The 27,739-nt window shown below is 35.7% G+C and overlaps 5 protein-coding genes and 1 long non-coding RNA gene across 11 annotated transcripts; 4 read left to right on the plus strand and 2 right to left on the minus strand.

Annotated features, from left to right (window-relative positions):
- Nucleotides 1-250: 250 nt before the first annotated feature.
- LOC100638336 (DNA-binding protein RFX2-like) lies at nt 251-5,391 on the minus strand. 3 transcript variants are annotated; one of them, XM_019994752.1, is made up of 15 exons: nt 5,298-5,391; nt 4,470-4,874; nt 3,361-3,577; nt 3,046-3,227; nt 2,882-2,998; nt 2,469-2,623; nt 2,356-2,420; nt 2,214-2,302; nt 1,906-2,167; nt 1,192-1,341; nt 1,061-1,144; nt 884-1,008; nt 685-838; nt 560-632; nt 251-498 (listed from the first exon to the last, which is right to left on the minus strand). In XM_019994752.1, exons 2-15 carry the CDS (start codon nt 4,865-4,867, stop codon nt 458-460), a joined length of 2,112 nt encoding a protein of 703 aa, XP_019850311.1. In that variant the 5' UTR covers nt 4,868-4,874; nt 5,298-5,391; the 3' UTR covers nt 251-457. The 3 variants fall into 3 exon arrangements, with proteins under 3 accessions (XP_019850311.1, XP_019850312.1, XP_019850313.1); XM_019994753.1 differs by having other exon boundaries at nt 5,246-5,333; XM_019994754.1 differs by lacking the exons at nt 4,470-4,874; nt 5,298-5,391 and adding an exon at nt 3,753-3,935.
- Nucleotides 5,392-5,497: 106 nt separating this feature from the next.
- Nucleotides 5,498-14,991, plus strand: LOC100638462 (structural maintenance of chromosomes protein 2-like). Its single transcript, XM_019994756.1, has 29 exons — nt 5,498-5,747; nt 5,796-6,068; nt 6,165-6,203; nt 6,260-6,370; nt 7,126-7,170; nt 7,390-7,482; nt 7,619-7,696; nt 7,754-7,873; nt 7,922-8,017; nt 8,071-8,260; nt 8,681-8,735; nt 8,814-8,993; nt 9,043-9,102; nt 9,188-9,326; nt 9,409-9,555; nt 9,605-9,727; nt 10,114-10,195; nt 10,739-10,874; nt 11,018-11,228; nt 11,528-11,701; nt 11,848-11,925; nt 12,013-12,078; nt 12,941-13,069; nt 13,180-13,317; nt 13,923-13,985; nt 14,031-14,156; nt 14,203-14,354; nt 14,538-14,777; nt 14,832-14,991. Exons 1-29 carry the CDS (start codon nt 5,580-5,582, stop codon nt 14,854-14,856), a joined length of 3,537 nt encoding a protein of 1,178 aa, XP_019850315.1. The 5' UTR covers nt 5,498-5,579; the 3' UTR covers nt 14,857-14,991.
- A 29-nt stretch (nt 14,992-15,020) lies between these two features.
- Nucleotides 15,021-16,406, plus strand: LOC100638589 (ras-like protein rasD). Its single transcript, XM_003385371.2, has 5 exons — nt 15,021-15,175; nt 15,232-15,250; nt 15,358-15,605; nt 16,068-16,157; nt 16,208-16,406. Exons 1-5 carry the CDS (start codon nt 15,050-15,052, stop codon nt 16,346-16,348), a joined length of 624 nt encoding a protein of 207 aa, XP_003385419.1. The 5' UTR covers nt 15,021-15,049; the 3' UTR covers nt 16,349-16,406.
- Nucleotides 16,407-18,091: 1,685 nt separating this feature from the next.
- On the plus strand, nt 18,092-24,684 carry LOC100638718 (YTH domain-containing protein 1-like). 4 transcript variants are annotated; one of them, XM_019994758.1, is made up of 16 exons: nt 18,092-18,190; nt 19,454-19,678; nt 21,080-21,166; nt 21,217-21,264; nt 21,320-21,367; nt 21,422-21,522; nt 21,580-21,633; nt 21,688-21,742; nt 22,042-22,159; nt 22,820-22,904; nt 22,959-23,233; nt 23,795-23,868; nt 23,921-24,089; nt 24,167-24,290; nt 24,330-24,428; nt 24,473-24,684. In XM_019994758.1, exons 1-16 carry the CDS (start codon nt 18,145-18,147, stop codon nt 24,575-24,577), a joined length of 1,713 nt encoding a protein of 570 aa, XP_019850317.1. In that variant the 5' UTR covers nt 18,092-18,144; the 3' UTR covers nt 24,578-24,684. The 4 variants fall into 4 exon arrangements, with proteins under 4 accessions (XP_019850317.1, XP_019850319.1, XP_019850318.1 ...); XM_019994760.1 differs by having other exon boundaries at nt 24,378-24,428; XM_019994759.1 differs by having other exon boundaries at nt 21,217-21,258.
- On the plus strand, nt 19,686-20,459 carry LOC109581033 (uncharacterized). Its single transcript, XR_002184471.1, has 2 exons — nt 19,686-20,361; nt 20,419-20,459. It is a non-coding gene; the product is annotated as an uncharacterized LOC109581033 (long non-coding RNA).
- On the minus strand, nt 24,551-27,691 carry LOC100638847 (WD repeat, SAM and U-box domain-containing protein 1-like). The gene is made up of 10 exons (XM_003385373.3): nt 27,399-27,691; nt 26,009-26,165; nt 25,722-25,957; nt 25,545-25,672; nt 25,462-25,502; nt 25,323-25,417; nt 25,097-25,273; nt 24,987-25,055; nt 24,875-24,934; nt 24,551-24,810 (listed from the first exon to the last, which is right to left on the minus strand). The coding sequence occupies exons 1-10, from the start codon at nt 27,667-27,669 to the stop codon at nt 24,653-24,655; spliced, it is 1,392 nt and encodes a 463-aa protein (XP_003385421.1). The 5' UTR covers nt 27,670-27,691; the 3' UTR covers nt 24,551-24,652.
- Between the last annotated feature and the right edge of the window lie 48 nt (nt 27,692-27,739).

The raw sequence follows: 27,739 nt of genomic DNA on the forward strand, positions 1-27,739 counted from the left end.
GTAACTTTATGTATCAAGTAGTAATTGTAATCAGAGGACAGTTACTCATCAGGATGATTTCAAAGGCAAGAGTAATTACATTCTGATATGTAATTGGCGATTTTAAAAATGTTGTTGATTCAGAGGCCTTTCTTAGTAGAAACACTAACTTCCAATCTTAATTCCTCACCAATAAATCATCTTATATATACATCATTTCACACTGATCTGACTGTAATTATGTGTTATGCAATAATTATTTTTACTAATCAATAAGGCATGAAGATTCAATAGACTTTAAGATTAAAATAATAATAAACTGAGTTAATTACAGAAAAATAATTATGATAGTAATGTTTACGATGTCCAATAAATTAATGAAAGTATAACTATAGGTTTTAAATAAAAGGTCATACATAATTATACGTAGCTAATAGAGTTGTATTAATAATAGTAGTTTGATATAGAGTCACATGAATTATGTGCGCTGCTTCTTTGTTGGAGGCTCTAATTCCAAATCTAGCACAAAATACATGTACAATGAAATTCATCTAATCATTATAATTATTATTATTCTTACCTGAGTTTGCAGTTCCTAAACTTGAAGTTGAAACAGCTGTAGATTCAAAACCAGCTTTAGCCATAGCTGAGAACTATTTAAATTCCATGATGATTGTTATTGCATAATAATGTGATTATTCTTACCTCTGTCATAACAGCAATAGGAGTTTTCCCTGTAGCACGTGCCACCTTGTTCTCAATAAGATAAAACATGTATTCGTCATACAACAGACGAATTAGATGAAATGATCCGAAACTGGCTGCACTGCGTAGAGTGAGATCTCTAATGACCATTGAGCTACAGAAGTTGTATGACCACATATAAATGATAACAGAAACATACCTGTAGAAGGACCACTTCAATAAGAATTGCCTTGCAGCCTTTGGGTATTCAGGAGTGTCTTCATGAGGCTGTAGAACAGTGGTAACAACACCTTCAAGCCACACTGCCCACTGCTCTAGTGAATTCTAAAACATAATAATATGATATTTTGTGCAATTATTGCCTTGATATGAGAACCTGCTGCTGTAAAGTATTCTTGAAATCCATCTCCAGGCGAGAAGCCAATGCTTCATCACATTGACACACCCAAGCAGCTTGCTCCTATAATTTTAGCTCTAAAGTAAATTGAAACATATTATAATGAGTACCTGAACATTGGCAAAATCAACCCGGTTTAAATCATTAATCATTTGATTAATTTGTGAGGCATTCTGAAGGACAGCACGTGCAGCTTGTGCCAGATGATTGAGAGAAGTATACCTCCTCAGTGTTTGCGAGAAAGCAATTACTGATGATACCTACGACACATGATCTTATAAACACTCAAGAAACCTTATCAATGACACCTATTGGTTGTGGTATTATAACAAAGAACAGTTAAAGACTGCAGTCTTGTAAAGTTATTTTATCATTCTTAGTTCAAAGACACTAAAGAATTTGCAAAATTTGTATAATTACATGTACATGTACATGTAGTAAGCTAGTGGGTGTAAGCCAATTGGTCCATACCTATCACAATGGTTTTTGTATTAAAAAGAAGGAACAATGACCAAGGCATATGATGATAATATGTATGTCTACATTACTCTGTTAGGAAGGTGATTATAAGCTAGTTGAATGCACTAGTAAGACAAACAGTATAAGAACGTTGGCAGTGAGTGAGTAACAGTGGGTAGTGTAAACCCAAACAATTTAAAAATTATCTCGTTGTAAATGGTCTGTGAAATTAATAGTGTCAATTGTGCATCACTGTCAGACAAGTGCCATAGCATCAGACACTTCCATTTCCTTTACAAATTTCCACCAGACAACAAGTAGTAATTACATATGAAGTAGCAATACCAGAAGCCATAGAAACTAACCTTAGCCTGAACACACTTGACAGGATAACCTTCTAGACAAGAATTCATCCAGTTCTCCAAATTCTTTGCAAAATTGCGTATTGATTGTGTCAGAGTAGCAGGTATTGGTCGAAGGACATTACTAATGAGAAAGTTAACAATGCACTGGTAGAGGATATGGTCACAGGCCACCAAATAATCCAGCAATGGCTGACAAGATGTTAGTACAAACAACTTTTCTCTGGAGAGTCTGTGATCCTGATCATCATCTGCCTGTATGTCACTATTAGAAAATAAATAATAATGCTTCTGAATTGAACCTGCTCTACCTTGATGAGCGAGATGTATCCACCCAAAATGCTTGCCATAAGTTTTCAACCATTTGAAACTGGAGATTAGCTACAACATCAAGTATAGCCTAAAGAAAAAGGTCAAGGTCACTAAGAGCTAACAGACACAACGAAAACACACCTCACAATGCTCCCGATACAGAGCCACAAAATCAGAAATGTCTTCATTTGAACAAACAGTTCCATCTTAATGTTCAGAAAGGAAATAATTATACTATAATTGATTTGCTTTACCTAAAGCAACTTGTCCCTCCCAGTCAAGGTCAGGAAATTGATCCAATTCTGGTCGGTGGTCTCCCAAATATTGCTGATGCTGCTGATGGGGTGTAAGATTGGCTGCAGAATCTATTCCACCGTCACCACTTCCGCCATCACCATTAGAAGACTCCCTGCATAATAATGTGTTTTGTAAGAATAAGCACTTGTGTTAAGTAATTATCGCATGCTACTGAACAATGGGAACAAAGTGTTGAAATGACACTTACCTGTTTGTGACTGCATGGCAATAATTAAGAAAGTGAAAATACATGTACATAGCGTTTAACAATAATATTATGTTCATGTACTTAATAGTACATGAGTTCATGTAGTGCAGTTATGAGTTCATGCAGTGCAGACTGTGCAGTTAGTTGATTACAATTGTGTACCTTGAAGCTGTAGTAGGTTGTCTCATAGCAACTGATGGACTATCTTCCTGTGGATACGTATTGAGTGGTGAATCAATTTTTATGCGAATGCCATAATAGTGATACTTAGAGTTTCCCCTGTTAGCTTAATAATTAGATATGTAGAGAAACAAGTGAACGTTTACCTTGTACCAAGTCTTCTTGTTTTCAATCCAATAAAGACCGATCTGATCAGTTTTCCAAAACTAGCAGCATTGATTGCATCTATTTTACTAGCAGCACAGTGACGAAGGTAGTGATTATAGAGTGTGCTTCGTGGTAAGCTAACCCCCTCAGCTGTCTCGTAGTTATCTAAAAGCCATTTTATCTAGCATTGAAAAAAAGATACCATTGATGTGGGTAATGTAATTAATGGCACATCATGCTCACTCAATATACTATTACTAATGATAATGAAGAAAGTGTGCCCTTGCATGTGCGCATCCCACCAGTGCACTTACAGTGTGGGGGTCAGCTCTAGTACTGGCAGAAATAGAGTTAGGTCCTGCATATCTATCAGCTCCTCCTGACATGATCTGCTGTGAGTATATTGATTGTGCTTGTGAGAGATCATATCCAGTTGTTGCAACAACATGACCAGCTATTGGTGTCGTTGATATTGGTTGAGTAATAACTTGAGTGACATCGGTATTGAATGGAGTGACATACTGAGCTGAACTAAAGATAAAAATAGATGATAACTGATCAATACATTATGTTTAATTACTGCACTAGTACTACTGATAGTGTCTTAGCAACAATGCAATTATACAAACAATGAAGCTGTCGAAAAGCAAGCAAAATAATTCGCAAATGCTATTGCAGGAAAGCACTCTGTTGCTGCGGCTGATACCTAGGATAATCTGGATCTGGCTTGAGCGGTACACTGTAAAAGCTGGACTGAGCCGGGTAGTAAAATCCAGGGATGCTCGGCGGAGGTATGAATGGGAGTGGAGGACCAGATGTGTGCGGAGACTGCATAACGCTATACATCAAGCAAGATAAGTATAAATGCAAAGAAAAGCAAAGATCTTGGGCTTTTTATTGCAACCCAGAAGCTAGACCTCGTGCTTTTGGCCATCAAAACGTTGCTAGGGGAGACGATCAATCTGCGTGGGCGGGCTAGCGGTTGCCATGGGGCAGGCTATAACTTTTATTGCATGCGTAAATAAAAATACATAATCATTCTTCATAGAAGAGATGGACGAGTAACCTCCAGGATAAAGTTCTAGCAGCCTTATTTTTCCTTGTAGTAAATATATTCCAGAGCTTCAGTAGTACACCACTTTAGTGATGATAGTGCAGTGATAGTACCTGATGTGATGATGTCACTCTTAGCTCAGCTGTATCTCAAACTGACCACAAGGAACAAGATAAAAGGGCATGCTATGTGCATTAATAAAACTGGATTCACCCACTAAAAGCACTGAAAGAATTGTAGACAGATTGTCACCATCAAACTGGTGGTGGTTTTTTATTATACTGAGAGTATGATAATACTCAAATATTATTGATTGACACGACAATGATGACATGCATTTGTCGTTTCTTATAGAGAAGCAAGACTTACATTCGTCCTTGTGGTTGATTTGAAGAATTAGTGGCAACAACAGTAACATTCTGAACAGCTGAAGGCACAACGATACTTTGTGCAGTTGGTAAAGTTGATCGTATACTCTGTAATAACTGCTGCTGGCAAGCAGCCAAAACCTCTTGTTGCCTTGTGACTGGAAGGTTGGCAAAAGCTAATTGTGCTGTAGCTATTTCTTGCCCTAACAATGACTGGACAGCTATATTCTGGTCAGAACTTTGCTGCAGAACTTGAATTTGTACACCCTGTGTACCTGGTGTAGCCATTAGCTGGCCCTCCGTTGTAGGGGAGCCAGAATCATCACTAGGAGAATCTCCGCTGTCATGAACGGATGACTGCTGACCCAGAAGGTCTTGATGTAAGCTATGATCACTCATAGCAGTGCTACAGAAAGAAAAATTGCATATACAGTATACAATAATACACGAGTGACCATAATTATGTCGTTATGTACTACTACCCAAAAATCAACACTTTATCTATCATTGTTTAGTCAGTATTGTTTACAGTCAATAATTCAAAAAATAGGGCTGTGCATGGTTTGTACAGGGGTGCCATTGCACAAGTTATATAACTATAGTTTAGACTACCAGGTGTTCCCAGGACAACCTCCCAGAAGCCTAGCAACCCCCTAGAGACAACTTGTACGGTGAGGAATGCACTGCACACGCAAACACACATACACACAGACTTGTGACAAAGATGGCTATCATCTCTCACAAAGACCACCTAATCTATTAGTTCTAAAACAATACCTAGGAACTTTGAATCACAGTTTGTGTTAGTGAAAATCATATATTGCCGCACCTTTTACAGTTGTCCGGTCGTCCTGACTACAGTCACCAAGGAGAGAGCCTGTTGCTAAGGGAGCAGCCCGCCCGATCCGAAGGAGACAATCAAGGGGTGTAACAATAAAATCACCTGTCCGTATAAATCCGTATAAATCCGTAAACTCTATTCTGACTAACTGCGCATGCTCAGAAGAACCCGGGAATGACCTAGTGCGCATGCTCAGCACTCGGCATCCATTATGATTCGCGCCAACTGACTTGGGAGGAGATCATTTTATTGAAGCTGAAGAGAGGGAAAATGTTTATTAAAAGCATAGTAATTGATGGTTTTAAGTCATATGCTCACAGGACTGAAGTTGGCCCCTTTGACCCTCAGTTTAATGCCATCACTGGCCTAAATGGAAGTGGAAAGTCGAATATTTTGGATTCTATCTGTTTTTTATTGGGAATTTCAAATCTGTCTCAGGTATGGTATTAGTATCTAGAAGTGGATCATAGTGGATTCGTTTTGAAGGTTCGTGCAGGGAGTCTTCAGGAGCTGGTATATAAAGGAGGACAGGCAGGTGTTACTAAGGCGACAGTGACCATAACGTTTGACAATTCAGATAAGAAACAGAGTCCTGTGGGGTACGACTCATTTGATGAGATAACTGTATCACGACAAGTTGTTATTGGTGGACGTAACAAGTACTTAATCAATGGCAGTAATGCTCCACCCACTCGTGTTCAGGATTTGTTTCGTTCTGTTCAATTGAATGTGAATAATCCTCATTTTCTTATAATGCAGGTATGTGCTTAAATTTAAAATGTAAATTCTTAAAAATACATAAGTTGAAAAATACACGATCATTTCTATATCTTGTTATGTATTTATATTTTTTAGGGAAGGATTACTAAAGTTCTGAATATGAAGCCAGTTGAAGTAAGAATGATATTTGTGAATCCATTTCTTTATATACTGTGTGATGTATTGTACAGATATTGTCAATGATTGAAGAAGCTGCTGGGACAAGAATGTATGAAAGCAAGAAAATATCTGCTCAGAATACAATTGTGAAGAAGGATACGAAACTATCAGAAATTGATAAGGTTTCTTATTAATGGATGTATATTGTACATACATTTGTACTGTTACTGTATATATATACACTTACATGTATGTGGTAATTTTCATTGTTTGTGAAATTTCATGGTGTTCTTGCTCTCCATTAATCTATAAAACTTAAACCACCTCTAATGCAACTCTTTTGTGCCAAGTACACAAATTCTAAGTTCTGAGCACTTTCCTTGTGAAAGCATGAATTATTTGAATATTTCCAAGTTACATGTACATGTATTATGATAATTAGGTTGTGTTTGATTTTTGACTATAGTAAATCTGTTTGTCCTTTAAAAATGTAGGGCTAAGTTTTTTGGTTGCCATTTCTCATGATACATGTCATTTCAGTGAATTTATTGAGTACTTAAATAATGTCACATATCAGAGATTTCAAAATAGTGCAAATAGGTTATCTAAACTGTACTATGCAACCAGTACATGTAACCATGGTAAGTGTAATTATTAATAAATTCATGCAATATTTAGAATAGCTACTATTATAATGTTGACAAACAAATATTCTTTAATCCAAACATGTACATGTTGATTAAGGCACATTGACACATTTACACTGTAAACATTATAATAGCTAGTAGAAACCATTGCATTTTGACCTAAAGTGCTTAGACCACAATTATGTGTGCACTATGCAGTTCTGATTGCGTCATAATCATGTTTGGAGGCTAAATCTCTGAATGTATTACTATGCAGTTACAGTAATGTTTTTTTATGTTTTATACTATAGATAATTGGTGAGGAGATCACTCCAACATTAAAGAAGCTTAAAGAAGTAAGTTTTACAGAGTATACAGTAATTTATATTTTGACCCTTTAATTCCACCCCTTTATTTATTTTGATTCTTGCTTTGTTTGAACATGGTTTGAATATGCATGAACTTTTGTACATTCCACAGTCCACACATTATGATAATGGTTGACTGATTTGAATGCATTAGATCATCCATTTTTAATTTTATCTTATGTTTATGTTGATTTTTTTTTGATATAGGAAAGATCATCCTATTTGGAGTATCAGAAAGTGTCAAGGGAATTGGAACACTTGTGCCATGTAGTTATTGCATACAGCTTTGTGAAAGCTGAGGTAAAGGGCTGTTGTGCAATGAATTGAATGAACATACAAATGTATATGCATGATGTGTAATTGGTATTGTATTCTTACATGTACAGATGTACATGTATATCTTTTTAAAAGCTAAGATTATTGTATGTACATGTAGGAACGAAGGAAGGTCCTTGTTGTAGAATTAGAAACTGCTAAGTCTGCTGTAGCACATTGCAATGAAATGTCAATAGAGGTTAGTGCAAAGATAATAGTAATTTACAATGTTTAATTTGTTACATGTACAATGTAGATTAACGAGTCTATTGTTGAAGTTAAGTCAGCTATTAAGGATATTCGAAAACAACGAGAGGATGAGGAACATGATGGGCCATTAGGAGATTTGGAGAAAAAGTCAGATCTTACAACGAAAGTATGACAATATGTGCTGTAAACTGGAATGATAACTAATTGCTAATAGGCATTGGCTCTAGCTGAGTCAACTCTTAAACATACACAGACACAAATAGCAAGTGAACAGAAAAGTTATGCTGAGTTGCAAAAGTCCTTGAAAGATGTAAGCTTATTTACATGTATCTTCTCATGCATGCATACCGGTCTATCTTTTAGGATGAAGATTTGATTTCAAAAAGGAGGACGGAGGCTGCAGAATGTCAAAAGTTATGTGATTCCTTAAAGCAGAAACTCATTGATGCTCAACAAACATTGGCTAATTCACAGAAGCACTTTCAAGCTGTCTCTTCTGGTCTTTCTGGCTCTTCTGACGGCCAGGCTGAAAGTTTATCAGCTCAAAAGATTGGTATGCTAGGCAGAGCTGGCAATAGTGGGGGGGCAGGTGGGGGCATTTTGCCCCGGACCCCCAATCAAAGCCTCTGGTCAATAGTAAAGTACTGTATACAGGTGTAGTTTTTACAGAAAAAGATCAATGAATCATGGCAACTCTTTTAAGTTAACTTTTGCTGGGCCATTTTGTTAATCAGTACTGTTATTAAAGGGAATTTGTGGGAATTTGTATTAATTGGGGTCATCAAAGTTTTTTTGCCCTGGACCCTACGAAGCCTATTGGCGGCCCTGATGCTAGGCCTCTACTACATGTACATGTCTGTATGGCTAGACAGTACTTTAGTCTTATAGTGTAGTCTGTTTAGCACCTGTGCATGTACATTAATTATTTGTTAAATTGTTTGTGTTTCTGCATGATTTTATTTAATTTTTTTAGCTAAGGAAAATGAAGTAGCTTCTGTTCAGACTACGGTAAAGCAGTCAGAAATGAGGTTTGTTATACAATGTATAGTAGTGTTCACAATGTAGATCAATGATGTTATATTAATATGTACACAATGCTCATGTAGGCTGCAGAATTTGAAGACTCAGCTCAAGGATCAAGAAAAGGCATTCAAGAGTGGTAGCAAAAGTTATGCTAGTGATAAAGCAGCTTATGAATCTGTCAAGAAGGAAATTGCTAAACTGGAAGCTTCTATAAGCAGGTTAAATTATAGTGAAGGACAGTATGAAGATATGACACAACAAAGGTACAAGACATTAGCATGAACAGACTTTGTTATGCAGTGGACATTGTAGGGAAATTTTGAAGCAAGAAATATCTGAAATAAAAAGGAAGATTGGTGTTCTTGGATCAAAGTAAATTTTATACGTGTACATGCACCTACTTTTGGGTTGTAAAGGATCAAAATAATTATTATGATTTAATATTTCTACATTGTAGGTTTCCACATCTTCAGTTTGAGTACTCAAATCCTTCCTCTACATTTGATAGAAGTACAGTAAAAGGGCCTATTGCAAAATTATTGAAAATGAAGGATGAAACTGCTGCCACAGCACTTGAAGTCACAGCTGGTGGAAAGGTACAGTATACCCTCCCTAAATCCTTCAACTTTCATGATGAATGTACTGGCGACAATTTATTGTTATGCATTATTTTGCTAGTTGTTTCATATTGTGGTGTCAAGCGAAGAGATTGGTAAACAGTTGTTGCAGCATGGACGTCTGAAGCGACGATTTACTATAATTCCACTGAATAAGATTGTTGCTAGAAAGATTGCAAATGATGTTGTTAAGAGAGCACAGCAACTAGTGAGTAAAGTTGTTTTACGTTGTTTGCATGTTCATATATTTATTATAGGTAGGTCCTGAGAAGGCAAAACCAGCTTTATCATTGATTGACTATGATGCTGAACTTCAAGCTGCAATGGAATTTGTATTTGGTACAACTTTTATTTGTGAAACACTGGATGACGCTCAACAGGTAATAAAATACTTTTACACATGTACATATACATGCATGTATAGTGCGTGTTGTACATTAAGGCTGGTTCACAATATTATGCTAGTCCTGACGTTACGTTAATCTGGATCGATTCCAGCGGAAAGCATGCATCAAAAGGTCAAATTGCCCACACTTTTTATTAAAAATTGATGGTATGTTGGCCTAGCGTCATATTATGAACCAGGCCTTAGATGCATTATACATGCATGCTTACAGTATATGTGCATTTTATTTAATGTTTCAAATGTCTGTTAAGCACAGAATAATGTAAGGTAGCATATTTCAGTTCCATTATACATGTACATGTAAAATTAATACATTTTGTATATTACATTAGTCTTTATCCTGCATATAATTTTTGATAGGTCACTTTCAATAAAAAGATATTAACGCGCTCTGTAGCTTTAGCTGGTGACGTATTTGATCCATCAGGAACCCTTACTGGAGGTACATGTACATGTATATACATATACACGTAGATGTACATGTGTGTACATGTAGTATGAGTTAAAGAGCATTCGTGTGGTATTACTGTACATGTACAGTATACTCTATTATACAAGCGTAACAGTGTAAAAATATTCCTATAATTGTTTTCACTCCCTTGCAAGTACAGCTGGGTTCTTATGACGACTTATGAAGGTTCTCTCTACCTTCTAATGCTTCCAGAAAAGACTTTAGACAGTATCTCTATGTTCTCTTGCTGTTAGAAAGTTCATAACTTTGTCCCATGAGCAAACCGCCATTTTTGTTTGCCGTGACCACACCCACTTACGTAATGTGGGCTGGTGGTTGCTAAGGCTTGTTATTTCTCCAATACAATGTGTATAGAAGAAATGTAAGTGTGGACATACAAATAAATATATAAATAAATATAATAGCGTGATGGTGATATAAATTATTGGACGACCTGGGGGCTACGCCCCCAGGTTGTAATAAATTGTAGCATTGTAGACCATCCTATATACTATATGTATATCATAATATTAGGATCTCGTCCTCATGTATCTTCTCTATTGGTGAAGCTACAAGAACTAGCTGAATGTGAAGAACAACTGGAAATGAAAAGTTCTGAATTAGATAAGCTTAACAGTAGGATAAGTGAAGTAGAAATTACTTCAAAAAAGTAAGAGTTAGTGCATACTCATGATGTCATTAATGTACATGCACACATGTACAGGTATGTAATAATTTTTGTTCAGTGCTTATGTTGTATAGTCATGTACATACATTGTACGTGTATATGTTATATTTTATTTGTGCATATAGATATGTTGAGTTGAAGGATGAATTAGATAAACAGTCTCATGAAGCTGAAGTGTTGTGGGCTCAATTGGAACAAAGCTCTCATCACCAACAGTTAATGCAATGTGAACAGTTAAAGGAGTCTATCAAATCGCAAGAGTCTGTATTAGCTGTTGCATTAGAATCTGAAATATCACTTAAAACACAATTGAAAGAATTAGAGCATAAAATTAAGGTTTGTACATGTACTTGTAGTATGAGTTATAGAGCATTCATGTGGTATTACTATTGCAACATGCAGCGTTTTCAGTGATGCATTCATGTACTACATATAATGCAATAATATATACATGTACACATACATGTACATGCACATGTAGTTGCAAATTTGCAAAAGAAACTTTTCGGTTCATGTTTTTGAAGCATGTTTTGTTTGCAATCATGTATCATGTATTATATATGTACATGCATTATATATGTACATGCATTGTAATTTGTATATACATATATATGTCTATAAAAATTGTGTAATAGAATTCAAAGAGCCTTCAAAAGAAAGAAATTGAAGAAGCCGAGAATAAATTATCAGGAGCTAAAGAAGAAGCCGATAAGGCTGCTCAAGAAGCTAGCAAGAGTGAACAGGAATTGGAAGGACTTCAATTGGAAATTAGTGAACTTGAATCTAGTGTTAATAATCAGAAAGCTCAGGTACTAATTTACTATAAATTTATTCTTAATTGTGATTGATCTACACATACTGTACATTTACAAGAAATAATTTCACATGTAATGGTAAACAGCGGTAATTCCTGTATATATAGGAAATATGTTACATACATGTATTTTACTAATAGATCGAGAAGATGTCAAAAGTTTTGAATGATATGAAATCTTTACTATCAGAAAATGAAGCATCTCTTCAAGCAGCAATGGTAAGTTGTATGGATCGAAATGATGCACTGACCACTAACTAGGTGTAGTGTATACATGTACATGTAGTTTACAAGTATTTTGTCTAGACTGAGATGGAAGAAGCAGCTAAGGAACTGGCACAGTTTAAAGAAATCCTTAATGAGAGAAACAAGGTTATAAATTTTTTATTTTAGGTCCGAAAAATATTGTTGTGTGACTTAAAATGGTACAATGTACATGTAGTTACCATGGTAAATAAATTTATGTACTTTAGTATTTTCTGAAGATTAAATTTTGAACGACCTGGGGGGCATAGCCCCAAGTCGTTCCTATAATTGATTTTATCCATGTGCAATGTTTGTATATACATGTATATATATTTGTATGTCTACACTTACATTTCTTCTATACATGTATTGGAGAAATAACCAGCTTTAGCAACCACCCGCCCATGCTCCTTTACGTTAGTGGGCATGGTCATGACAAACAAAATGGAGGCTTACACACGGGACAAACTTTTGTGCTTTCTAACAGCAAGAGAATTTAGAGATACTGTTTACAAACTTCTCTAGAAGCATTAGAAGGTAGAGAGAACCTTTATCTTAATAAGTGCCTAGCTATGCATGCAAGGTGGTGAAAACAACAGTGTAAAATATTTTTTACACTGTTACGCTTGTTTTGTTGATACTGACATGGTGCCATGTACATGTATATGTATGTGTACATTCAAGTACTCTACTAGCTACTGTGTTTTTGTATGTTTTCCGTTATGTCTTGTTCTTATTGTGGTTGGTTCAGAATGTTTTCATTGTGACTGAAAGTGATGCATGAATATATGATTCATGATGCATGAGTAAATGAAGGAATACATTTTATTCTTCTGTTTAGCAATTTACTCGTGTAGTACATACTGTACATGTATATAGTACTGCTGGTTGAAAAGAAATTGTTATGCACTATACACTTTTATTCATGTATGCTCTAAAATCAGTGATGAGACCTAAGCTCATAGTAAGCTGGCACATGTTTTTATAGGAACTACAGCAACAGGAAAAGAAATTGAAAGACCTTGAGGCAAAGAAGTCAGAATTGGCCATTAAGCTTAAGGAGAATGAACACAAAGTATCAAGCTGTGTTAGGGATGGTAAAGATGCTGAACGAGAGGTACATTACATGTACATCTCAGAAGTACATGTACATGTGCATCTAGTCAAAATACTGCTTGATGTACATTGTGCATGCATGTATTGTACATGTATCTTAATTTATTTTAGGTTGAAACCTTACTAGAGAAACATGATTGGATTGCCTCAGACAGACAGTTTTTTGGTGAACCCAATACTGGCTATGATTTTAAGAAAACTGATCCTAAAGAAGCTGAAAAAAAGATAGCAAAGCTTCAACAACAAAAGGTATATACATGTATGTTATGTTGTACAATGTACATGTATATGTACATCTGTATGTATGTGATCACTTTTTGAGCATGAAGTCAAGTACATGTGTACATGTAGTAAGCATTTTGATCTTTTTCAGTCAGCAAAAAGTTTTTTCATTCATAATGACATACTGCATGTTCATACATTTTTGTGTAAGTTTGAATTGCAAATCAAAATATATCAAATACATGTATATTTGAAAAATTAAGGACCATCTTTGCTTAGTACAGAAGGCGTACAAATTGAAATATGCTTAGGGTATAGTACATGTACATGAATGACTTGGTATGTTTTTGTGGCTTTGAGCTCAATTATTATCCTGGTAGCTAGGATCCACGCATGTACATTTTTTACATGTACAGGCCTTCATCTAGGATTTCTTACAAAGGTGGGCAAGATTAAAAATATTTCAAAGAAGGGGGTTATTAATACTTTCTATTGTGCATGCACAATGTGTGCTCACAACACTTACAGTCAATCAAGGGAAGGCAAGTGCCCCCCCTCCGTAAATGAAGCCATGATGTACTGTACATGGTTAAATTTTAATGTTAAGTTTTGCTGTTATATGTTTTTGTTAGGAAAAGCTGAGCAAGAATGTAAATATGAGAGCAATGAACATGTTGGGCAAAGCAGAAGAAAAGGTTATTAACTATTATAATGACAAATACATGTAATTTGACTTTTAGTACAATGATTTGATGAAGAAAAAGAAGATAGTTGAGAATGACAAGGCGAAGATTGCAGAACTCATACAAGAGTTAGATCAGAAGAAGAACGAAGCACTACAAACAGCCTGGAGTAGAGTTAATCGGGTTAGATTGTCTGATGTACTAATTGTGGGCAATAATGGATTTATAGGATTTTGGTAGTATATTCTCCACTCTTCTTCCTGGTTCCTCAGCTAAACTGTCTCCACCTCAAGGACTTACTGTATTAGATGGTTTAGAAGTGAAAGTTGCATTTGGAGATGTCTGGAAAGAAAGTTTAACTGAACTCTCTGGTGGTCAGAGGTCAGTGTTGTGTAATCTGGTACTTATTCTGTTATAACCTGTTGACACCAAGTGAAAGCCTTCATTAACTTTTTGCAATATTAATTGTACATGGCATGATGATAGCCTTTGATCTTTGATGATTGTTATTATTGTAAAATATTTATAATGGTTTATATTTTTTATTATTTTTGTACATACTAGGTCATTGGTAGCTCTGTCTTTAATATTATCATTGCTACTTTTCAAACCAGCTCCTCTTTATATTCTTGATGAAGTTGATGCTGCTCTAGATTTATCTCATACTCAGAACATTGGTCAAATGCTTCGTACCCATTTTCATCATTCACAATTTATTGTTGTTTCTCTAAAGAATGGAATGTTTAATAATGCAAATGTCCTATTTAAAACAAAGTTTGTTGATGGTGTTTCAACTGTTACCAGGTAAACTTACAGCTATGAATGTGTATAATTAATTATTGATGTTATTTTCAATAGATATTCCACTCCAAATGCTCACTAGAACCAAATGCTCACTAGAAGAAACTCTCATGCATGATTCTCATTACCTTATCTGATTTATTATACAATTATACATGTTTTTTCTCATTAATTTCATGCTGATAAAGGAATTCATAGTTTGTATTTCAACTGTAAACACTGATGTGATGATATTGTAGTGAGCCACGCCCAGTCGTTTTGCAAAGAGTCTTGGAATGGAGGAGAGTATAGATGGATCAAGACGCCAATCGAAAAGAAAATTGACTGTTTGTGTCATTGGTAGTGGTGGGGTTGGTAAGAGCTCACTGACGCTAAGATATATAAATGGACACTTTCCAGAGGTAAGGATTGGGAGTTACCGGTAGTTAATAATCAGAAACTGTTTCTCTGTCTATAGTTTTATGATCCAACGATAGGTAAGCATTTGCACATACCATAGATATGGAATATGCACATACATACACTAAACTGTGGTTTTTACAACTTCCTGTTATGGCATTGCACTACTCTGTTTAATTTGTAGAGGAAAGTTATATAACTCAAATAGAGTATGGCTTCCATTTCCACGAAGTAGAGGTAATAGACACAGCTGGTCAAGAAGAATTCCTTTTATTCCGAGATTCATCAATGGCCCAAGGAGATGCTTTCCTTTTGGTATTTGCCATTGATTCGGTATCTAGTTGGGTACACCTGAAGGAACTCAGGAGTAAAATTGTTAGAGAAAAAGATGATGATGTTAGCATCCCAATGGTTGTAGTGGGAAACAAAAGGGTAAGCTGGGAAATTATGACTATAATTTTAGAATCAAACAATGATACTGTACATTGCTGATTGTGATTCTGCATTTCTGATGCAAGGTCATTTTAATGACTAATAGTATTTTAATGACCAATATATTTATTCTAATGACCAATTGTACCTCATGTAGCCAGCCATGCCTCTGCAAGTATGGAGGGTTTGGTCTGGCTACACAAGATATTTTAAAAAGAGACGTCAAGGCTCAAGTTCAGTTCTATTTTGTATTATTATTGTGCCCCTCATAAAAACTGCATCTCTTATAAGACCATGTACATTTTCTGGAACAAGAGGGCATAGCATCTCAAAAGTGGACTATACTCACTTGCTCAGGTCTCTTTTATTTAAAGTAGTCTGTTGCAGGGGTCTACTATATTTAATGACCAATAGTACTACTTGCACATGTACATTAATGAATTGCTTGTGTTTATTGCTTAGGATTTGGAGGAGGACAGACAAATACCATTGGAAGATGTTGTTGAATACTGTCAAAGGATTAAATGTCCCTTAATTGAGACTTCAGCAAAGGTAAATGGCCTATGCATTACACAAAACAATTTTAACTACTTATCTTCCAGACATCACTAAATGTAACCGAGAGCTTTCGAATGCTAATGGAACAAGTTGAAGAGCACAGACTTAACTTATTTATCGAATCAAGAATAAATGAAGATAACAATGAAAAAAGTAGAAACAAAGGGGCCTGTCGTACACAATGATTAATTGTTTATTATTGAAAATACCTATTTTTAACTATAATCCATATTCACAAGAAAATTCTGATGAAACAGTTGAATTAGGCATTGTTACGTTCATAGTTTGTGACTATCGAGCCTCATTCTTTACATCACCATTCATTCTGGCAATATCTCTCAATAAATTTTGAATGGCAGGATTATCATCACCCACTGCAACTGAAATGCACTGACATGCTTCTGACAACAGGCTTTCCAGTTGATTGATGCGTTGCTTTAATTCTTCATTGGCTCTCTTGTATTTGCAATTTTCTTCATGATCATCAAAAGGCACTGAAGTTGTGCTGCTGCTTGCATGCTGTGAAGTGCTAACCCCACCCATTCTTTTGTTTCTGTGGTATGCCATTATGCGTCTTGCTTCATCTTTAGATGGATGATAATATTTGCATGAAACACCACGGTTACAAACACCCTTCAAAAAGTCACGGCATGTAGTTTCAGCTAATTCTTCAATAGTAGGCTCAGCTGTGTTTTTATTGCTCAAATGCTCAGGTAAGCAACCAGTCTCAATGAACAATTCCTCATCACCTTTACCAGTGTGATAAAGCTTGCAAATAGAGCGACTGCAAATGCCTTCTTGAAAATCATGGCAAAAAATAGAGCGGCTCAAACATATTCTTTCATCTCTATTCTCAACTCTATCAACATGACGATGCTGGCATGATGGACCACGCATACATTGACCTCTCAGATAGTCAATGCATATATCACAAAAAAATAACTTGGATTTGTTGCGAGCAGACAGGGCATCACTGAAGAATCCATGCTCAATGAAAAACTTCTGTTCATCAATACTGGCATGTATATACTTGCAATATGTACGAGGGCAACGCTTGTTGAGAAAATCGTGGCAAAAAATGCTTTTTACAATAGAGTCACGATGACTCTTATCTTGAATTACATCAACATGCTCTAATCGGCAATCCTTTCCTTTGGCACATGTCCCCTTTAAATGATCAATGCAATAATTAGAGACAGTTACAGGCAGACTGCATGAGAATGAATCTCTGCTAAAATCATTCGATCTTCGCTTGCGAGAACGGCCTGACTCTTGACTACTGCCCCATGAAGGAGGCTGGTATCCATAATAATCATAGCTATTACCCCCATAAGTTGATGTGGGGTTAAACGATTGGTAATAATCAGAGCGTGAAATGCTTGATTTCTCACTTGCAAAGCTGCCATAGTTGGCAGTATTGGCAGTTTGAGCACGCTCACGACTGCGCTTAAAAATGGCTTGAGAAATGTTCCCAGTCAATAGAAATTCATCTTCCTCACTGCGTGTGACATGAAGAAATTTACACGTAACCCTGGCACAAGTCCCTCTGTTCTGAAAATCATGGCAAAACTTGCCTTTGGCCAGCTCTTCCCTGTCATCTAAATCTGGAATGTGATCTGCATGTAACTGGTCACATCTGGGGCCTTTAGAACAAATACCACGCAAGTGGTCAATACAAACAGATGCTTTCATAACTTTGCGCTTCTTTGGCATTGTATCGTGCTCTCTGTATGAGCCACCATAGTCAACAGTGCTCATAGAATACCCTCCATAACGATCATAGTATGCTGAAGCCCCAGCTGCCACTGGGTAAGCTGTAGAATAAGCAGAGGAGGAATAAGCTGAAGAGCTAGAGTACCCAGTAGGGCCGTATCTGTAACCAGCCGCCATTGCTAGAGCACGTGATCAACAGATCAAGTGCTACGTATGACGTATTATAGACCACGTGATCAAATTATGCGCATGCGTAGAAGAAAGAAAAATGGATGGTCAGAGGAGCTTGGACAAAGTATCAGCAGACTCTGATGGTAAGCCATTAGTTTTATATCAGTGTATTAGTCAGCTTCATTCTTCATGTATGTTAAATAAGCTTCATTATTCTGTTGCATGACTTTATACGAAGGCATTAAAGCCTTATTAAGTTTTTAGTCTTTCTCGTATGCTAAACGGGCCAGGCTGAAAGTAGCCACCTTTCTCTGCGTCTCAGGCATTTCATCAATTAATTGCAGGAACCATTTTTATGTTGAAAGGTGCAGCAGAGTAAGAGACTGCTTTTTAAGGGAATAGTGGTACATACAATTGCAAACAGGTTCATGTTCGTGAATATACACGATACATGTCTAAAAACCTTTTCCTGTGCATTGATCATTCTAGTAATAATGAATCTGTGTTATCCGTTTTGTTTGTGAATATGCTTTGCATGTACACCTTTGGACAGCTTTGAATTTACATGTACATGTACTTAATCACCACTCCTATTTCTTCAGAGGTCAAATTTTGAAGGCAAATATGAGGAAATAGAGCAATGTTTGATAGACATTAATTGTAATTTCTTCAAATATTACATGTATATTTGGCTACTACTTTTTATTAGTTGATATGGTTTGGCTAGCCAGAGCTGTACATATATTTGTGTATTATATCTGGTTGTAATACTGTACTTCATTGGAAAGATTTGATACCATACTGAATTGTGTTTCTACAGTACGTCCTCGATTATCCGAACACCTTTGTGCACTTCTAGTGGGAGAGATGTTCAGATAGCTGAAATAGTCTGAATAAGTGAAATGCAGCGCAGAATACAGTAGGCCGACCTATCCTATACTTTTTTGAAGGATAAATGTGCATGACTTTCCTTTCTCTAACTTGCAAACCATCTCAGGCTTCTCTTTAATGGCCTTCCTCTTGGTTAAGCTTGGTTAAGCTCCTTACTGCAGTAGCCATTTTAACCGGTTTACTAAATTAACTAGTCTGAGCATGCGCATTAGGGACAGCCATGCGTTCGGATGAAAGAGGTACGGATAATTGAGGATGTACTGTATAATTAAGTGTGTGCTACAAGATATGTACGGCATGTATGGTAATTCATAATTGATATCTCAGTCTTTTGATTTTTTCCAATTACAACAATTATTATTGTGGTGTATTTGAATTTGTAAGGTTTAGCTTAAAATAGCTATTGTCTTTCTTTTTATTGAATTGGGAAGGCTGTACACGTCAATGTCGTCCTGGTGTCATGCATACAATACCATTGGTTGTAGTGCCTTACAGTGTGTGGTATTTCGTTTTAGGTGATTTGAAAAATGAAGCAGATTCATCTCCACAGAAAGTCGATGATGCTTATGATGTATTAACTGAAGAAATGGAAGCTTCACTTTCTCCTAATGGAAGTGTGGATAAACATGGAGATGATGTTGACATTATGGCTGGCATTGATGACATTGACAGTCAACACTTTGAAGTTCTTGATGCTGTTGAGGATGGTGACCCTTCACCTACTGAAGCTACTGCTACAGGTACTATAGTGACTCTGAGCTGGTAGTAAAAGCTAGGATAAAATTGATTATTTTCGTATGATTTAAATTAATGTATAAAATAAACATGTACATGTACCAGTTTTATAGGTTGGTCTAAGTGTGGAACTGCTTGTGGTGGGGTTCTGCCATCCCCTAGCCATTGTACATGTAAGTAGATGTCATTGATGCACAACTTTGTTGCTCTGGTGTGCTTACACATAATATGTTAAGAATGTAAAGTGGGCTATAGGCGACAGCATAGGATATGGATCTGAATATGCAGAGTGGGCTTCAACAATTGAATTTGTTTTAACATTTCAATTTTGGCGTCATTTTTGGTATCCATTTTCATTCATTTTATTGTGGTACCCTTCATTTTTGCTGTAAGAAAAATTGTATTTGCTACTAGGGCTGAAACGAATAGTGAAATATTCGAATATTTGTTCGTTATAGCAATATTTGCATAGTTTTTTGCTATTCGAATAATAATATTATTAATGGTTATTGCAATAATTAACAGCCACGCCCACCACGTGTTACCTACACAGGCTGCTTTCTTAGTCTGTTTCTTGGTCTGTTTACTTCTCAACTCGCTAAATACTGATGCTGTGGCCAGGGAAAGTGGTTCTCAATCTCTAAGAAGCCCTGTTTGGCATCATTTTGAAAAGTTTAACACCAAAAAGGTAGTTTATAATCATTCAGCAATAACAGTTCAATTATTCGAATATTTGTTTGTTTAGCATGCCAATTATTCAAATAGTGAAAAATACTATTCATTTCAGCCCTATTTGCTAAAGAAATTTTATTCAAGACTTATAAAGTTCAAAGTTTAATTTATGACAGAGCTTTTATTTGCACTTGTGTCCATGCACCTTCTGAATCATTTGTTTTTTATACTTTGATCATGCTGATGCTTATTTTGTGTGTTATTTTTAATCTGGAAACAATCCCACATTGAAAGTGTTATGGTTCTATTTCTTTGCAATAAAGATATTTTTGAAAGTGCAAATAGAAGTAAAATAAGCTATAGAGTGTCATTGTAAAGTTTAAGCCTTTTAGGCATATGCCAACCAGCGACTTTTGTACTCTTGGAGTCTAGACCATACACCAACTAAGTTTTCATTAAAAAATTTTTGTCATTCTTAAGTGCTATACATTGTTTAAATGACGTGTATGCAGGCACACATGCATACCTTGATTTCTAGAAGAGAATGTGTAGTGCCTTTATTTTAAAAATTATTCACTTGGTAACATAGTCATTTTGATTATATGCATGTACATCATGCATGTACATTTTGATACTGTACAAAAAGAATGTTATGACTTAATAGTTACTTTGTATTAGACCTGCTCTTTTTGTTGCATTTGGCTTATGCATTTTGCTCTTCTTTTTTGTTTTAGAAGAACAGCCAAAGGAAGCTGCTGACGAAAAGGTTGAATTTAAAAGTCCCAGTCCAGATTTGTCTAACAAAACTTCTGCTAAGAAAGGTACTATAATAGTGCATGATTACTTGTTTTTAAGTTGTATTGTTGTGTAGGAAGTGAGAACTCTGGTGCAATTTCTCCAATTAGATTTGAAAGTAAAGGTACATGTACATGAATATTCTATTTTAGAGTAATACATATTACAATCATTATCAGAAGCTACTTCATCAAGTAAAGTCGATAAAAGTAAAGACAAAAAATCAGGTGAGGATAGACCCATGTGTTCTAGAGCCTTTATTATACTTATACATAATGTAGAACCCCTTCCCCACAAGATTACTGATAGACTTTTTGTGAATACAAGATATTTTGTCATAAAGAGTAATAATTATGAAAATGTTGATATTGCTAAATCCAAGGTACCAGTAAAGTCTTTAATGTCTTAATGGTTATAATCTTGTACTTTTTGGTATTAGAATGTTTGGTCAACACTCCCATACAATGAGAAGAAACTCAACAAGGCATACAGAGTTAGTGTTATTTGCTTTGCCAGGAATAGTTGAGTTGTGATTTTATGTTGTTAGGATTGTCGAAACGTCCTGTTAATTTTTTCAGTGAAGGAAAGTGGAGGTTTTCAAGGTACAGTGTATGCAGTGTATAATTATTTTTGTTTTTATGGCATATATTTTATTTTGCTGAAAACGTGAAAGGAGATCTTGTAAATTGAGATTTTTGTTTTAAAATTCTACTATTAAAAGAATCTCGATAAATTCAAAATAATAGTTAGCAGCACTAATTTCAAGTACATGCTTTTGCTTACATATTGTACATGTATATGAGTCAAATTAATTTTTTTGATTTTACTTGAACTGTACATGTAATGTGCATGCATGTACATGTAAGTGATACTCTATGTCTATTACATTGTACATTTGTAGGTTTTGCTAAACTGGTGTCAGAGTCTCGTAGTGATGTGCCTAGGGTACATTGGGTTTTACCTCCAAGTATGTCTGCCTCTCAACTTAGCCATGTTTTTAAACTTGACTGGATTCACAAGTGAGTTATTTCTACTATAAAAAAGCAGTCAAGAAGTTGTACACATTATGTACACATTACATTTGTTATTGTAATAGAAATGCATGTCATAAAAGTACATGTTTTGCTTAAGAATTTTTATTATTATAGGTCCTCCACCTTAGTGAAATTTGCATGACCACATGTACATGTAGTCCTGTACATTTCTCTTACTGCATAATGTGTCTCAATGAAGCAACTGAAGCAGCTTGCTGTACTACTGTAGATGAAGTAATCAGCATTAAGCACTAGCATGGCACTTCCCTGTTAACTTTTAGACGTAGTGTTTTGTAGTAATAAGTTTACTTTTGTAGTAATAGTTTACTTCTTTGACCTTGTCTTGTTGCAGTAGTCTTTATTGTACATGATACTTTTCCAGTTTAAGTGTACGATGCTTGTGGCTACACCCAATTTTAATTATTTAAGTTATATTAATGTGACCTCGTTGTGAGAAATTTTGTGCAGCGCCTTTCAATTGGAGCGTAAAGGCATATTGATTATTGTCCTAGATAAAGATGAAGTGGCTCATCACACAATAATGTAACATTTATTAATAGATTTTTTGTTGCTTTTCTGATCATTTTACTTCTGCTCCTCTAAAATTCCCAGATGTAGTATTTTCCCATCTCTTCTGTTATACAGGGGTACTCTTGCATTTAATCTATGCCAAGATTTGAAGAATCCATGGAATGAGAATAAGCCTGTAAAGATTGGTAGAGATGGGCAGGTGAGTGTGTGTGTGATCATGCTATGTGTGTGCTAAGAGTTTTGCTACTTATAGGAGATAGAGCCATCAGTTGGAGAAAAGTTATGTAAATTGTGGTTAAGTTTGAATGCTGATGGCTCATCTAGTGCTAGCTCTACTGTTGCACCTAGAGACAGGAGGAGATTATCAGGCTCACACTATCATGATGTGCATGTCTCTCAACAACCTGCTTTATTTCCTACTTTGTCTCCTTATGTTTCTGCTCCTTTTGCTCACCCATCACTTGGACTATTTGCCGGTGGAAGGCCACCACACATCCATTTAAATCCTACGCTTTACCCACCCCCAAGGTTAGAGCCACCCCCTACTAGTGTATACTACAGACCAACTAGAAACTATCAAGGACCAACTAAACGATATTCAGTCCAGCACAGAGCCCGCAGCAGCAGGACTACAAACACTGCTATGGACTCTCCAGTGCACTGAATCAATCATATTAGCTATTGTATCACAGAACTTTTAATACCACTAACTGATTATACATTTAATAGTAATGCCTCCAGTTGTTGTTGTTGGTAAAGGGCTGTACTGCACATGTAATGAGAGTGTATTGATTGAACTTGATGCAGCTGTACTTAGAACATTTCTCACACTACATCTTCAAATTGGACTTTTATTGGGGACAATTTTTTGAACTGTGGGTTTTGTTTGGGTGTTCAGAACTATCATTTTAAAAGGACTCTGAGAAAAACTAATAAACTTAAACAAAATCAGTGCTTTTAATAACTTTATTTCAGTAACAGTTGTTTTGATGATATCCCTGTTGTAATGTTTTCTCTGCCTGAGGTAGTGTTATTACTCCGTCTCTTGTTTCCTACCAAATTGTTTTTTTGTTACTATTTTCATTTCAGTAAGCATCATTTATCTCAAGCTGAAGCACTGTTAGATGCTAGGAAGAAAAAATCTGAGCACTCACATAGGAGAGGTACGAATATTATGTGTTTTAAAAAGTTGATGATGTATTGTGTGGAACTTAGATCGAGTAGCACGTGATCGAAGTCGTAGCAGAAGTAAGGAAAGGGATGTTTCTACTAACTCTAGGAGCAAAGGAAAGCCTGATTCATCCAGACGAAGGAGGAGTCGAAGTAGAAGCAGGAGTAGGGAAAGAAACTCTAGGCATGAAAAGGAACGAGAGAAAAACAAACGGTATCATTGTTATTTCTTAACACACTCCTTGAGTCATGTAGTAGGATATACCTTTATATTTTGTTATTTTTGAGTAGGGGGCATACAAAGGAGTCAGCTTTTGAGAAAAGTTTTGGTGTATGTAAGGAAACTCTTCTTCATGGCTCTTATGCTGATTACATTAAGGAATATGCTGCCCGAAGCACTAGAGCTAGTGGACCTGTAAGTAGTTATAATGTTGGCACTTTTAATTTTCAATAGACTTCATCTATGGGTGTGAATGTTGCCGGTATTGCTTCACAATATCAGAAAGCTTTATCTCATGTAGCAACTGCTCTCGCATCTCAAACTGCAGCTGAGGTATGATTATTTTATTGTAATATTTGTAATTATTAATGATTTAGTCTCAACAGCCAATGGATCCAGCAACATATAATAAAAAAGTAGAGGAATTTCTTCAAAGAATGAAGGGGAAATCACAATCATCTGCTTCAAGTCATAGTAATTGATAAAAAATAGACAATTTCTGCTATACTTTATAATTTGTACATTTAATAATAAAAATAATTTATTATTTTGTTTATTTATGACAATCCTTGCTTGGGTCTTGCATTAATAATGGTTTTGATGCAGTGGTTTTGTATCAGAGTTGTATGTGGTAATGTGGCATTGGTAACAGGACTGCTCCTTTTACCTTCCATAAGCCAAGACATCATTGCTGAACGCTCATATGTGTGACCATCTACATGTTAATAGAGTAGGAGAAATTAAATTATGGCACAAACGTGCATGTTCTATTATTGTACCTGCAGCTACAACAGGATCTTGAAATATATCTTGGGTGATAGGACATCTTAAATGAGAAGCTATTGATACATGTACATGTAACTCTTGTTACTGCAATTCATACAGACATACCTAAAACATCTTCATTATCAGCATTGGGGCGAATTGTCAAGTTTGACAATAACTGAGACAACTTTGTAACTGAATTAAAGTTAAAAATCAAATCACTAAAGATAAAATACCATTGGTTTTTTCATATTCTGTGATGTCAGGTTGTTCTGATTGAATGCCTTGTAGCCATGAAAATACTTTCTCCAGTGCTTCTTTAGGGCATTTTGACTCTCTGTCTTGTTTATCATCTAGTTTTACTTTATTACTTCGTGTAGGTGGTTCACTAACACCAGAACTTATAGCTTCATCTACAAAGTACTGTGTTATCATTATCTATAGTGAATCAAAGCATCATGCCTTTTGGTTCTAATGACCAGATTTTCATTGTTTTGTCATTGGAAGTTGAAGCAATCTTCTTCCCACATGGTGAAAAACAACAAAAAGTGACATAGCTAATGATACAGTCAAATCTCAATGTGCATACATTTTTGCTTACCGAGAATGAGCATCAATTTTATTCACCACACGACCATCAACCTATTTATTGTAAATAAAATTCTGACTTTTAGAATAACCCACCAAACTCCAGACAATAACTGACTTATCAGCAGAACCTGTCACTAAATATTTAAAATCTGGTGAAAAGTGGCAACTATATACAGCTGCTGAGTGCCCCTGTAATGTCAAACCTAACTTTAATATTGCTTCTAAGAAGATAAATTTAACAAAAATACTATTTGATGCTAGTGCACTTACTACTTGAAAGATCAACATTCCAAAGTTTGACAGTATCATCTAGTCCCACACTAGCCAACAGAAAAATGGTCTCACTGGTATAAGTAAGGGCAAATTGTAACCAGCTCACACCCATATCATGAGCAAACATCTTTTTAATGCAACGGTTAGAGAAAGCATCTGAGAGAATTATCTCTCCACTACTGCCACCAGAAGCTAGCAACCATCCAACAGATGCAAAAGAGCAACAATTGACACTGAAAATGAAATACATGCAGTTATGCTAGTACCACAATACTGATGTTTACCTGCATTCGTGTTTATCAAATGTGTTAATGCAAGTCATGGCATTAGCATCCCATATTCTTAAACTTTCATCTCCTCCTCCACCGGCTGATGCAATGAGGGAACCATCAGGTGAAAAACAGCACATTTTGACACTAATTTTATGGCCAATCAGTGAACCTTATCAAAGAATAAAAAACAGTAACATAACATTTAAAGTAAACTTATATGTACATGTGACATTATTATTTCTATATAAAAGTTTAAGGTTTAAATTGTCTAATGGTATTGGTATTGTAAATTGTTCATGCCATTGCTAATGTAAGCTGATTGATTCTTTAAAATGTTTACAAAAACGCAACAAAAACAGTGTTAACTTCAAATTGTTAGTGGTGTCAAAAATTGCCTGCATGTTTTTAATCATAACTAAATAAGGTTACTGTAGTGCACAAAATTTGTGAGGGCTATAAATTTTGAGCATGTCACTATTTCTTGAAGATTCAATTAGTTTATTTGGCAGACAGTATCCATTCAAATCTGTGTGAATGAGATGCATGATATACATTGAGATACTGTAAATGAATATTATATTCTGGCCACAATAAATGGAAACATACTTTGTACAGCCTTCAATGGGGAAAACGTGTTATTTTACCAGTTTTTAGCAGAGCAAAGGAGATATAAAATATTACAACCTTAATCCTGTATCATGGCAACAATTAAGGGCCTCTAAGCAAAATAGAAAAGCAGATAGGCAGATTTTAGCCTATTGGCCCACTGATTACTGTATAGACCAGTTGGCGCTAAGTATATTCATAGAATTTTAAGTATATTCATCGTGATACCGTAAATAAAGTAAAATTTTCCTGCCGCCATTTTGGAGTCTTAGTTACTAAGAGTAGAATGGGAGAAAGTAATATCTTTGCTTCTATATCTTCTACTGGCACTTATTAAAGTCCGTGAGCCAACTATAGAAACTGGATGATGGTCAGTAAGCAGTAGCAAGATTGCTGTAAATAATAAATACATCAGTTTTTGGAGAATGAGCTCTTTTCACGATCGCTCCATAGACAACTATTGGAGCTAGGACTCCAAAATGGCAGCAGGAAAATTTTACTTTATTTACGGTATCACAATGAATATACTTAAAATTCTATGAATATACTTAGCACCAACTGGTCTATAATATATACCCTCACAATGGCAGCCAGGAAATTTTTTGTTTCTAATGAATTATCATTACTTAAGGGAGATTTGGTCAATAATTTCGCGAAATAAATAATTTGCAATGCATTTTAGGCCAATTCAACATTTGAACAATTCTCACAGTACGGTATTAGACTAATAACCAGATTAAGTTATGACATCACTATCTCAAATTAACAGTACAGTATGGGCAAGGTATTAAATTACCAATACACTTCCATGTCGTAGTTGACCAGAGCTTAATACTTCCGTCAGATGAAGAGGATGCAAGCAAATCTCCATTTGGACTGAAGACACAAGAATTAACGTAATAGGTATGACCACGCAATGGAGATTGTGGAAGCTCCTGACCCGTGCATCCATTCCAAATTCTTATCACCTTGTCACCTCCAGCAGTGGCAATATAAGGAGATACTGGAGACCACTCACAATAGTTAACATCACCATCGTGTCCCTGGCAAACATAAAGAAGTGACATGTTGATTAGTTTAGATCGCTAGCCTACAATGCTGATGGTGCATTTGGGTGGAGGCTCGACTTGATGCAAT

Source organism: Amphimedon queenslandica, unplaced genomic scaffold, assembly GCF_000090795.2.
Source record: "Amphimedon queenslandica unplaced genomic scaffold, v1.1 AMPQUscaffold_13466, whole genome shotgun sequence".
Taxonomy (NCBI): Eukaryota; Metazoa; Porifera; class Demospongiae; order Haplosclerida; family Niphatidae; genus Amphimedon; species Amphimedon queenslandica.